Source organism: Trematomus bernacchii, unplaced genomic scaffold (genome assembly GCF_902827165.1).
Source record: "Trematomus bernacchii unplaced genomic scaffold, fTreBer1.1, whole genome shotgun sequence".
In the NCBI taxonomy this organism is placed as follows: domain Eukaryota; kingdom Metazoa; phylum Chordata; class Actinopteri; order Perciformes; family Nototheniidae; genus Trematomus; species Trematomus bernacchii.
The window spans coordinates 9,831,386-9,844,933 of record NW_022987739.1 but is presented as its reverse complement, the minus strand read 5'-3'; the positions used below and the strand labels follow the sequence as shown (position 1 = coordinate 9,844,933).

The following is a 13,548-nucleotide window of genomic DNA, read 5'->3' as shown; positions in this document are numbered from 1 at the left end:
ACTACCAGGGTCACAGTGTAGGTGGGGACACTGAATTGTTTTTAAGGCTCTGCTGTTTCCCCTCTTTGAAAGCCAATCTCTTAATGTAACAAACAGAAAGGCCTTTTTCCTCAGCTTGCTGCTTGATTTGTCACTAAATCTGGATTGCAATGCTATAAAACTGGGCCATGGGAGACATGGACACAAGGAGAGCGGGGATGTCGACGGCCCAAACGCCATGTCAGTGACAGAGCAATGAATCAGCCCTCGCACTCACGGCTCTTATCTAGAAAACAGATGCCTGGGAGTGAGCAGCCCAACCTGGGGAGAGACATGCGTAGGTCTGAACAGGTCAAAGTCTGGGGTCAGTCACAGGGCAGGCTGAACAAAAAAACAGCAACATGCAGAGAAGAATCCTTTGAAAGAGCCAGGTGACGACTGCCGTTGTCGGTGTGTTATTGTTAAGCATTGCTTGTGGCTTTAAAGGGCCAGACATCTCAGAAGATTTTAGTACTGGGGTAATAAAGCTAAGTATAGGGGTGACTTAATTTAGAAGGAGATGTGCTTAACTGAGGAAATAGCTCTGACACTAAGTGTAAATGATGATAAATGAAACTCATCATCCCAATATTGCCGCAAATACTTCCAATACCCATTCATAACATTGAACAGGTCTGGGATGGTAAGTTTCCAAGACTCACCTTGAACAGTGAAATGGAGCCCTGTGCTGTGGCTAAGTGGCAATCAATCTGAAGTAGTCACATGGGCCTGGGGATGAGAGTCTGACAAGTCTGGTTTAAACTGAGATCCTGCCGTAATTTCTCAGAGAAAACTTCCCTTTGCTGAATCTGCCACAGGTGTGTTGACCAAGTTAACTAATGCTGAACTCAGAGCGAGTGAGAACACAAAACAAACACACTCGAGTTAGGAAGGGCATGCACACATCCAGTCGTGTGGATACCTGGTCCTAAATGAAAAGGATCCCTTTTTAATAACCTTCTCCCTTCTTGACACGGCACTGACCCCTAACTAGCCGATCAAACGAGACGACAGAGAGAGATAGACGGGGGGGGGGGGGGGGGAGGCCCTCCTCTTCCCTCAGGTAAATACATGTTCCCAGCTGCTCTGGACCCCACACACCGTCACAACCATATAACGCTGAAGAGACAGCAAACGCACCTGGAATTCCTTTGAGCCTGTCCAGGCCCATAGGCTGGAGTCCCTGGACTGCAGGTGTTTTACTCGTAAAGGCCACAAAGTAGTACTCATGCTTAAAAAATGGCCATCTTATAAAATCACATTACTACACTAGAGAATCAGATTCTCCTTTTCATTAACTTAGAGATCAGAAATGGCAACATGAAGAAAAAGTAATAACCTACCCACACTACATTAGGAGGAGACACTAAAAGCAAAAACACAATTTTTTGAGCTGGGGTTTTCTGACCTTGTTTGCTTGCAGTGGCTTCTGTATTTTCAACACACACATATTAAACAACATTCCCTCAGCATAAACCTTAGACAACTTTGCTTTGAGGGTCTGAAAAACCTTCATAGCAGCATACAAGAAACGCATAGTATGGTCTTTTCCACTCTAAATTCAAAGTGAAATGTGTCCTATATGAACAAATTCAACTTGCAAAATGTTAAACAAATTAGACCCTTCTTAACTGTCAGTGCTGCAAAGTCATACCTCCACTGTATGATTCTTTCCCACATTGAATACTGTTTTACAAACCGGTCGTTTGCTTGTGCCACAACCCTTAAACCAATAGAACAGCTGTACAAGAGAGCTATCAAGGTGTTTGACCGAAAGCCATATTCATACCACCACTGTACCATCCTAGAGAAACACCATTTCTTGAGCTTTGACCATTTTAAGTCTGTTTTTTTTATAAATGTTTACATGGACTGGCCCCCCCCTCCCTTAGGGGAATTCATCCACAAACAACACACTGGACGCTGCACTAGGTCAGAAACCAGAGGAGACTGTGAAGTCCACCGCAGACGGACCATTTTTGGACAAAATGTACTCTCCATTAAAGGCAGCTCATTGTGGAATAGCCTCCCAACTGAGATACGGGACTGTCCCACTCTCAATAGTTTTAAAGGTCAACTCAAAGAATGGTTGAGAAACAAACAGACGTGCAATCACCGCTAAATGCACTTTAATACAGGGGTAACTCCTCTTGCACTTTATATGTCGTAGCTGCTACATTGTACTGCCATGTGGTAAATACTTGTGTATGCTGCTCTTGCTCTTTTTGCATATCATGTATTTGTTTTTGCTATGTTTATAAATGTCATGTTCTTAAATGTTTTATGTGAGGGACTGCGGATGGAAATGAGCTCAAAGCTAAAATCCGGCATATTTGCATTGTCCCTGTTCAAATAAACGATTAAATGAAATCGTCAGCCACAGAACTGTTCAACAAACAATATTTAAAAATGCTATATGTTAATGAGACAACAATATATCAGGAAGTGGGTTAGACTTATATCCTAGGGCAATATGGTCATGACAAAAAAATTCCAACCTACAGTTGCATATTTTCCGCACCTATCACAGAAAGCAAGGTTTTCCTATTACCTCATCTTAACCGGCATCTGATGTCAGACCTTTGCATGTGTGTGAGTGTGTGAGTGACAGGTGGATGAGTGGGAACGGGTCCCCGGTGGCCACACTGGGCTGGAAACATGTGAACAGAAGCACACACCTCTGCCTCTTTTCTATTTTCCCACACTCAGCTTTTCTTTCTCTCTCTCCCTGAGGAGAGTGAAATATTGCTAACATTATTCTTTATAGTTTACTTCTTTATCACTTCCATTATTGCCTGTTGCTTGGTTGTCATCTAAAAACACAGACCTCTCTTTCCTGAGATTGTATCTAAAGAGATTCAGCTGAAGATGGATTTCAGCCAACTAAAACCGACTGCAAATAGTGCAACAACTGGTACGTTTTCTAAATGTTATCGACCTTAATGTGAAGGAGCAGAGACCCTGGTGAACAAACACAGTTTTATTAATGTACTATGTTTTCTCATATTGAACTACTAGACAAAGATACCTTAATAATTCACTTAGCCTACTGGATAGCCGTGTACAATGTGCCTATGCAACATCTTTTGCAAAGACATTTCCCTGTTCCTGACATGACAGGAAGGATGGATGTACAGGAGTGACGAAAGGAAGCGAGAGAGACGGGGGGGGAAGAGATGGATGATGGGAAAGTGGAAGGAGACAAAGGTCACAACTTTGTTGAAGGAGGGCAGGTTTCTTGGTTGAAGCCTTGATGGAGTTAGGGAGAAGACAAGCAGAGGTGAAGCAGGGATAACAGTTTTAGTTTTTTAACAGTTTAAATTAAAATTCACAATATGTAAAAAAGTATTATATACATTAAGACAGGGGAGCTACAAGGGACACGTGGTGAAGAGTGAAACAATGAAGGGTCCCCTCTTTTCTTTGTCACACTGTTTATATTCTTGTTTTGTATTCTATTTATGAATTTGTGTTTGTATGAATTTGTGTATACACATATGTATATATATAAATATATAGAGACCATTCTCCTAACTTGCCTGTATATATTATATGAATGATTATATAAATTATTCAAGATTATAAGTATACATTTATATTGTATGTTAACATATATTAAGATGTAAAAAAAAAAAAAAGGGAGAAGGGGTCGGATTAAATAATTGTAAACTTCTTCCGACCCTTTTCGGACGTGTAATGAGCTAAAGCTTTGTTGTTTATTGATATCAGACAATGTTGATACTACAGATTATTCAATTATTAATTAAATGTTTCGTTTTGTTATTGCATTCATTTGTATAGTACTGTATCATGTCTGTATCACCTTTTGTTTCATTTGTATTTTCTTTGGTTTTACACGCTCGAAAAAAATAAACTAAACTAAACTAAACTAAACACTCTTCTGCCACGTGCTTTACATCAGTCATGCTTCTTGTGAGTTGAGAGAGGGACAAAGTAAAAAAACAAGAGATGTTCAGAAATGTGAGACAAGATGCAACAGTGGATCGGAGCCAGTAGGACGTGTGAAAACAGAAACAAGCCGACAGCTGGAGCAAAACAGGGTCAAAAGCCAGACTTTGAGGCTAAATGGTTAATTGATAAAAATGTAATGCGGTTTTTAAATGAAAACACGACGTGGAAGATCAAATTAGAACTTAATGGAAACTATATGCGCAGTACCAAAACAAGGCCAGCCAGAAATATTAAGAAGCCTACTGTAGTAAACCAGATACAATTACAAAAACATCTTTCATAGCGTTTAACCTTGCTCTTTTTACTTATCTACTAGTTGACGCAGTGCAAAGCTATCATGAGATGTTGAGGAAAATATCCAAAGACATTTACAGATGTTTTGGGGCACCTTGTGACATAAATGTCTGAGAACTTCGGAAGTCACTTTCACAGAACATTAACAGGATAAGATGAGATAAAACGCAGCTTCAACTGCACTAGTGTTATGACAACTGTGGACCTACTGTCTGTGTGCTTGATGCTCCCGGGGAGAAAAGGATCAATTGGCAGCAACTCTGCAGCCTGATCTTCCGTGAGAAAAAACAAAGCAATATTGTATCACCACTAAGGCTCCTTAGTTTACAGAGTGACGCTGTTTGCTAACTTGTGTCTATTTAAGTCAGAGACAAAAAGAAAGGGATTAAGTGTTACAGAAAAAGCAAGAAAGGTAAAAAGACAAATAGATCAGAATGAGAGATAGAAGCAAGTATATGCATTAGAGGGAGTGATGTGGAGAGTAGTAGCAACAGACTAAAGTGTAGATGGACAAACAAAACAACTAGAGGAAGTAATTCAAATTAATTCAAGAGCAGACAGTCTGCCCACAATCTTCCTGCAGAATCCACCCCCTCAGTCCAGGGTGCAGACCAGTTGACTCAGGGAGAGTCAACGATGATAACCATTTCTTTCAGTTGTGGCGGCTTTTAATCCATAACAGGGTGGCATTTTCATCCCTGGAAAGGAGATTTCCCCCAAAAAGCATAGCTCAAAGTGCACTATGAAGGATTGTGTTTTAGTGTGGATGGTGAAATGCATGATTTCAAACATACTGGTGTGTGTGTGTGTGTGTGTTTCAAGCTACAAACATCCAACTAAAAATGTAAATGCAAATGTCAGTAATGTCTATGAAGCTAATTGGCTGATAAAAAGTACAATGGTATTAAATAGCTGATCAGATCTGAGAGTCCCTGGATTTGGCGAATAATATTAATAATTTGCATATTGTGATCCCGCAGACACATGTGCACACAACACCTTAGGAGGATACGTCATCCGTTACAGAGGAGCACTTCTCATTGAGCGCTCACTAATCACTGTGGAAGAAGCTGCTCACGGCAGGAGGAGGGGGGGGGGGGGGGGGGGAGATGAAAGGGAGAGAAGTGAGCGTGAGGCTGAGAGGGGCATTCCGGCGAGCAAGCCCAGACAACCAGAGCTTTATAGATTTCTGCTTCCACACAAGTGAAAGGAACAGGAGAAAGTGACTGCATGTGAAAACACGCAAACACTTCACACATTATCACTGTTCTTGAGACCACCTTCTGTTGACGACTCTAATTCCTCAATACTAACAACAAAAAACTAAAAATCCTTCCTTTTGACAATCTCTGATAAATCAGGGTCAATACATTTGATGAACTTATTCTCTGAGTGGTGACCAGGTCTTCATTTAAATTGTGGTCTTCAAGAAACCAGTAAAGAGTGAAGCTAAAGGATTGGATTGTAAAATGCTTTGATTCAGGCATACTGGGGGAAATGTACTTTCCAGGATGTTTCAATAGTTAAACAAATAAAAAAGGAAACACTTACTCAGTCACCACTATCCACAAACCTCTCTCTGAATAAACTGTCATACCCATCTTTAAGGGGACAACAATGTTCATGCTTCTCGTTCTGTTCAATTTGCAAGAGTTTCTAGCTCTATAAAAAAAGAACTAGTGCAAGAGTACTGTGACATCTGTGCAAAAATCGAAACTAAACTGCCATGATATATTTAATATAACCTTAGAAAAATGAAGAAACAATACCAAATAGGCAAAATGTCTCACTTCCTTGAAGAAAACGTTCCCAATACTACAAAACCACATTCAAGTACAAGCACACGTAGACACACACATCCCATATATAATGGGTTTACTCTGTCAATGCCTCAGAAAACCTCTTTCCCATGACTAAACTAACTGACCTCAACTTTACAATGAAGAAAAGAGCTGATGTAAGAATGTGTCAAGCTTAAACATCATCTTAGACATCAGCTTAACACTGTATCTAATGTGAGCCTGTGAGAGTTGGTTGTCGTAATTGAGCTACAGTGTGTAATTGTGTATCTGAGTGTGTGTATGCATGTGCTTGTTCCAGTGAACTGTACACACACACTCTTCATCAAGTTGACAACACGGATATAAAAAGCCACCATGAGGGGAGTGACAGCCGGGAACCACTTCTTACCCTTCATGGGCGGCAAATAATGTGACGGGAAGAGGTGGAGTGGAGGAAAGAAAGTATTACTGCAATTTCAATAGCACATTTTCCAAAACTCTAACCAAAGTCAAAGGCTATAGATCACTGAGAAATAGGGCCAGTATTATATAATAAGGGGAAAACTCAAAAGTAATACTGAGAATACCAAATTGGTTTGAATACCATAAGCCTTATGTCCTAATACCAGCTCATTTGTAAGGGGATCTATATGTTATAAATGACAAATGCCCCATATGACATAACCAAAACTGTGCAGTCATGATTTATTTTGAGTGTAAGGTGTCTGGAAACTCACATTATCAAAGATGAAATCCAACACTTCATAACATAGTAGTAATTCTGGACACACTGTGAACAAATCAGACATCAGAGTACTTTTTCCAGTACAACACACACACACACACACACACACACACACACACACACACAAAACTATTTCTATGAGTGGCGATAGAGCAGCCAGGAGACATCCCAGTGGACTCCTTTGCTTGAACATTAGGACTGGGCTTTGCTCCAGAGACGGCACTGTGCCATACAGCTGGTCTGGCACACGCTGACAGACACACACACACACACCTCTCTGCAGTGTACATTGTACTACTCATTAACAGTGCTTTCACGCTCTCACCACCGAGGCACACACCTGACCTGTGTTTGTAACCTGAGCAATGCTGAGCCTGCCTGCGAGTCGGGGCAAACACAGCTTAACAACCCACTGCCTCTGGGAGCACATTTCTGCCTTTGTTAAGTGTGTTTATCCTTTCTCCCACCTCCTATCTGCACCTCTTTCCCTCATCTCTTCCCTCCTTTTCTTTTAGTAGAGGTTGTGAGGTGAAGGTGGAGTATTAACTCTGTTTCTCATTGTTTTTTTGGTTTCTTCTATCAGAGAAACAGCGTCAGTCGGACAGAATTTGACAGCGAAAAAGTGAAAGAGAGATCCTGAGAGATGGAGAGGTGGGAGAGAAAGCTGGCTGGATCAAGTAGCCTGTGGTATTAGCTGGCTGACCTGTGGGGTCAGGCCACAGTTTGGGCCTCAGGCAATCTGACCCACTGCCTTTTAACAGGATGAAGAATGAGGGTGGAACAGGAGCTCTGAGGAATGATGATGATTTCATAATGCATCGAGTAAGGTTGCTTCATAGACAGACACAAATCCCTTTAGCCTGAAAAACATTGCACGGCTGGAAACAGGTGTGTGGCTCCTATCAAGTGCCCTAAACACCCAATTTGAATAACTACATTAAAACCTATATTTTCAACAGGTTGTTGTTGAAGTCGGTAAGATACTTTTAACTGAAAACCCACAGGTTCAATTAGGAATAAACGTTATGGATACTTTTTTTAAGGCTGATGAGATATTTCTGTTTCTTAAAAGAAGTTAATTCCCTGTTTATGTACACTTTAGAGAAAGATGAGCCCAGATCTTTTGAGCAAAGGTGGATGATTTAATATTGCATAGCTCCAATCTTAACAAATCTGACTGGCATCACTATCGCTGACATGAAAAAAACAAAAATCGAATCTTGACGTTTTGAAATGTTTTTTGACAGTAAATGTAATCAAAAATGTTTTGCAATTGTATTGCTTTTCTCTATCTAATTGATCAGCCCCCATATTTATCGTGCATCCCTAGGTTGGATGCTTGCCGACAGACTTAATATGTTTTAGCAAAACACAGTGACTGGGTGATGCATTCTTCCTATAAACTATCAATTACAAATAATACGTAATGCACACAGAATCGATGCTTATTATCCCTCCAGACATCTTTAATCAGAGTCGTTAAAGCTAAAAACTTGCGTGTCGATGCATAATAACAAATTGAGGATTAAACCTGAAGTCTTTTAAAGACATGTTAAGAGCACCACAAGTGAAAAAGTTTCTGCAGATAAAACTTCTTATGAACTTGTTAGTTCACAAGACTTTTGGCCCTCAGAAGCTCGCTCACTTTGTGCTTTGAGGCGTGTCACTGAGTCAGCCCATCAGCCATGCAGTTCAGTCTAGACTGATGGACCCTCACACCCACACACACGGGTCCAAGTTGCATCACACAGAAAGGTCTGCTCAAAGTGTCCGACAGCTAATGACCCAGATCCTACACTCACCCACTAACTCGACTAGACAGATTGACAAAGTTAAAACTCTTGACACGTATTTTTCTTGGTAAAATGAATAGAAAAAGGTGCCATAACCACAAGATTAGGGCTTACTGATGCAGGAAAGCTTAGGGGCATATAAACAGGGAATATGTTACAAAAAAATAAGGTGTTGACATTTTTCGGGGTAATTTCATGCAGTCGCTGAAGAGTAAACAGTAGAGACAGAGAGGAAATGAGGGGAGAGAGACAGATGGAAAAACATGCAACAAATGTCCCCAGCCCAAGGCGATCCAGGAAGGTTGTGGTTCAGCGCCTTAAACCCCTAGAGCACCAGGGCGCCAAAATGGTTAGGTTAGTTTTACATATTTGCATATTTTCTTAAGCTCTTATTTCACTTCCTTGCAGTTTTACATCTCGCCACCATTGTACAAAACAGGAAGATTTCTATACGGCCATGACATGAGTGCTTTGGTTTGTATCTTCATCTCTAGGCTGCCTGTATTGATGCAGAACCTGAAAGGATCTTTCTGCTGCATGAACAATGGAATTGGTCAAATATTATAACATGATAATAATAATAATTTACAAGGCAAAATTGCATTAAACCAGCTTTATATGAACTATTGCATCCTAATTTAAAACTGTTTTGGTATTGGTTTGTAGTTGCAAAGCCAGGCAGGTCTTGGCATTTCCTAAAGTGTGTGGACTGGACAGATTATTTATTGTGTGTGTGTGTGTGTGTGTGGGTGTGGGTGTGGGTGTGTGTGTGTGTGTGTCTACTTGATTACACAATACGGTTTGTATCCTGTTCCTACATGATCAGGAAACACTTGTGTTTTTACTGGTAGTAATGTAGGGTAAAGTCAATGAAGGTGTGTGTGTGTTTTCTCAAGGCGATAGCTGAATCTTGGTCAACCAAACCAAACACAGATTGACCAACCATTGAAAGTTTAACGTCATTCATTTGTGGGCTTTTATAACATTCGTCTCCTATCAGTAGTAAGGGATATAGAGACAGGAAACAAAAGGAATTGTGTGCACGTGTTAAAGTTTAGTTAAACGTAGAGCACTCTTAAAGGGTTAATGTTTGATGGGTGTTACTGGGGCCTCAAACCATTCAATTAGACTCTTTATATTGAAGCCAAGAATATCTGACAGCAGGAAACAACACAATGAGGTTTCTAATGCCAGAGGGCAGAACACCTTGAACTGATGCCTGCCACTACATTCACCAAATCAGAAATATGACATACGAGTCATAAGGTCAGGAAGAGGCAAAAACTGTAATTTAAACACTTTTTAAGCACTTAATATTTCACTTAAAGTTAGATTCAACATCAAAATCAAGTGACATCTGCTGATTGAGAATATCTAATGAAAAGTCTTAAAAATACAAAGATTTGGTTTAAGGAAACATTCATAGATAACAGCCATTCTTGACTGGAATTTTCAATAAAAAAAGTAAATGAGAAAAGACTATTGTAGCCAAGTCCAATAAAGAAAGACCTGAGTTTCTTTTTTCTAGAATCAAGCGTAATTTTTGTTTAAAACTAACAGCAGAGATCTGCACCTTTATTTCAAGGCACTTACAATCCATTACATAAGAATAATTAAAACAAAGAAAATTGTGTTGGTGACAAACAATGGTAAAACATCTGTGCTGTTTTACTGAAAAAGCCCTGTTGATTCGATTGAGATTGGCCGACTTGTTAATGCTAATGTATTGTGTAGCTAAAGGAAAAAAAAAAACATTCATAAATCAAATTTTAAGACATTTTAATGATATTTAGCTCACGCAATCTTTTAATCTTTAATTTTAACCATTTGTTAGTGTAAGTGACAGAATAGTGTCATGTGCAACATTCCAGTAGGTGTGTGTTAATAATGCTTGCCAGTGTGTATGCCTTTGTGGTGACAGGAACTATTATTATGCAGGGGTGTCGGTCATACAGAAAGTTCAGGAAAGGCTGCACGCCTTGCATGCTCCTTTGTAAATACAGAGTTTGCTAAGCAAGCAAAAGTGTTTCTGAAATAGACCAAACGGGAGATGACTCAACCCTCATTGTACTGTAACACAAGCCCTTAGCAAGCAGACAGTTAAACATTAGCAGAGGGCCTAACCCCAGGATGTGTTCTTCTAAACTACCAATGGTGCAGAAATAGTTAATTCACACAGTATAATTGTACGAACACTACATTCATTACATAACTAAATAAATTGTATCAATGTAAATGAGACACATTTCTGTACATTTACTGATTCTTAAAAAAAAAAAAATCACATTTAGAAGATTAAACATCTGCTCCAACAGCATCTCCACAGAGAGTTTAAGGCTTGAATCATGCAGCAACAGGGAAAGATAAGGCAAGAAATGTTCATGTGTAGCACTCCCAACCACTGCTGTCAGGGGGTGCAAAACAGCAGTGGGCCTCAATCAACCCCCTGTGGATAAATCAAGATGTACAGATCGATAGAAACACCAGCCAATGGTGTACAGATCTGTTTGTGGACTGGTTCAGTACAGACATGACTAATACTCAACAACTCGAGGGGTAGCCATTGATGCCAAAAAAAAGAGAAAAAGCTTCTCCATCCGTCTCTGGTTAACATTAATGCCAGAGTGGAGGTCTGACTCATAGAAGTCTCATTCGACCAAACACACAACAAATGAACATGCATGCATGTGCAGTATTGTGTGCCTGGGTCTGGTCCATGACATTTGAAAACACGAGTATTTTCCAAACTATGATTAATTTTAATTAACTGTGCTTTCTAAGAAGAAAACACCCAAATTAATGTTGCCAAAACAACAACAAAAAGCCAGCAGGCCCTTTTTTGAAAAATGAGTGTCAGTCATTGAAATTGTTGGGTATCCGATTTTTTTTGAAATTCTGAGATTTTTATCCTGCAAAATCAAAAAAGTGTAATTATAATATATCTACGCTGAAAAATGATAGTCAACATGTGTATGTGTTTCATAAAGAAAGTTTGATGGACACACGGAGACAGAGAGCGAGTCTAGGCTTGTCTTCTAGGCATGCGGGCACTTGTGCTGTTTTTAATCAGCAGGGCTGTGTTAACAGAGCGGCCGGTGGCTCACCCTGACAGGCAGACAGCCGGCACACTGCTGCTACCGTTCAGACTGACACACTCCCACTCACACCCCAATTTAGGACTCAAAATATTAAGTGAGATCATACAGTATATTTCCGTGTAAAAAGGATTTCATCACCAAGACGTATCATCAGCATATAGGGATAAACATGTCTGGGGTTAGGCCTAAATATAGCAGGGAAATTAAAACGATTAACAAAGTTTAACACTGTTACACCGCTCCTTCACCTCATGAGACCAGAGCCAACCAGTGTGCACAACCCTGTTTACAAAGCAGCAGCATTAATGCTTTTTATAATAAGGTTTTACCAAGTGTCTGAGAGAACAGCAACAGTAACCTTAGAAATAAGCTTAAAGGTAAATTGTCTGTTGACATTAAAGCTATTTTAACTCGCCTGCCCTGAATCAGTTTGCTGGACAAGGCATCTCCTTTAGCACTACTGCCACCTACTGACCACTTTAGGATTTTCTATAAAGAAACCGTTTACTAAACAAACCACAAGTTGAGGTAGTCAAGCATTTCAGATGCACTGGGGTCTACTCGTGTGGGAAATTCAAATCACTGTTATGATCCCTTCAATAACCAAGAGAAATAACTTGCAGTGATAAATGGCCTCCTTACTCAAGTGCACACTTTTGTTATTTTTTTACTTATTAATAATAATGGTATGTGTCTTACTGAGATCCTCGGCCAGCTGGACTCTGCGGCCGGTGATGAGGTGGGTCTTCTTCTCCTGGTCTTCCCCAAAGTCCTCCAGAACCTCCTTCACATTTTTCTCCAATCGGCGCACTGAGAAGAAGAATGGAGGAACAGACACACACAAAGCATAACAATCAATATTTAATCAATGAGCATCAACAATGCATCAGATTTTTGGATGTATTGTTCAATTATACAATCAAAACATTTTACGATCATAACAATGGTTGTGAGCTGAATTGGTGTTTTTTCATTATTAAATGGTTACGGTGAATCGTTAATGATCTTGGGTTAATTAAATACCAAAGCTCTTGCCAGCTATAAGACCACATTTCAATCCGTTTTAACTATATGGTTTTGTCTGGCTGCTTGTGGTGATCGTCCAAAAAACTTAAAATAATTCCTCCTAAATGACTGAAAATGATATTGTTGCAACAATGTACTCCTTTAGAAAAAGGAAAATCATGAGTATGCCGTAAAAACCCCAGCAATGACCTGACAGTATTTTGGAACAGCTCAAAATAACTACTGGTAGCCAAAACCAACTACATAAAGACTACATTATTTATCCAAACCAAATAGGATTTCCCAAATAATACATATTTTCCCCTTTAAACGATGGATATCATGTTCTATTGCCAACCCTTACCCTCAGTGTTGGTGAGCTGCTGTCGGAGAGTGTTCCCTGTGATGACCAGCATTCTCTGGATCCTCCAGAACAGAACCACATCATTGCACTCCAACTGGGGAAGAAAAACATGCAGGCACAGGGCTCAGCTTCTTCACACATTGACATTAAATATATCTGAGGGTAAGTAGAAGAGAAAAAGTGAACTAAGGATAACTCAAACCCTTTCCTTACCTCAGAGTCAACAAAGTGTCTCTGGTAGTAGTAGAAGCCTCTCTTGCAGAGGTTACAGTGAGACAGCGCCTTCTGCAGGAAGTGTCGGCGATACAGCTGATGCCACGTGTCTTTGATCTGAACAGGTACGAAGATCAGTAACTCAGCAGTTGATGGATGATAAGCATAATTAAAAAAGGGGCACAAACACTGTATTCATGCTACAGCTAAAAATATATCAACTTGTGTGGCAATTAGCCAAGACAAAGTCGCATACAAACCCCAA

At 40.0% G+C, this 13,548-nt stretch overlaps 1 protein-coding gene across 4 annotated transcripts in view; it reads right to left on the bottom strand.

The window, feature by feature from the left end:
• The window catches only part of opa1 (OPA1 mitochondrial dynamin like GTPase), a 37,559-nt gene that overhangs the window by 6,864 nt on the left and 17,147 nt on the right, over positions 1 to 13,548 (bottom strand). For all 4 annotated transcript variants that reach the window (XM_034147165.1, XM_034147167.1, XM_034147166.1 and 1 more), the window contains 3 exons: positions 13,284 to 13,400; positions 13,071 to 13,164; positions 12,401 to 12,511 (listed from right to left, as the gene is read on the bottom strand). In XM_034147165.1, coding sequence (XP_034003056.1) covers positions 12,401 to 12,511; positions 13,071 to 13,164; positions 13,284 to 13,400 — 322 coding nt within the window. The remainder of the gene's footprint in view (positions 1 to 12,400; positions 12,512 to 13,070; positions 13,165 to 13,283; positions 13,401 to 13,548) is intronic.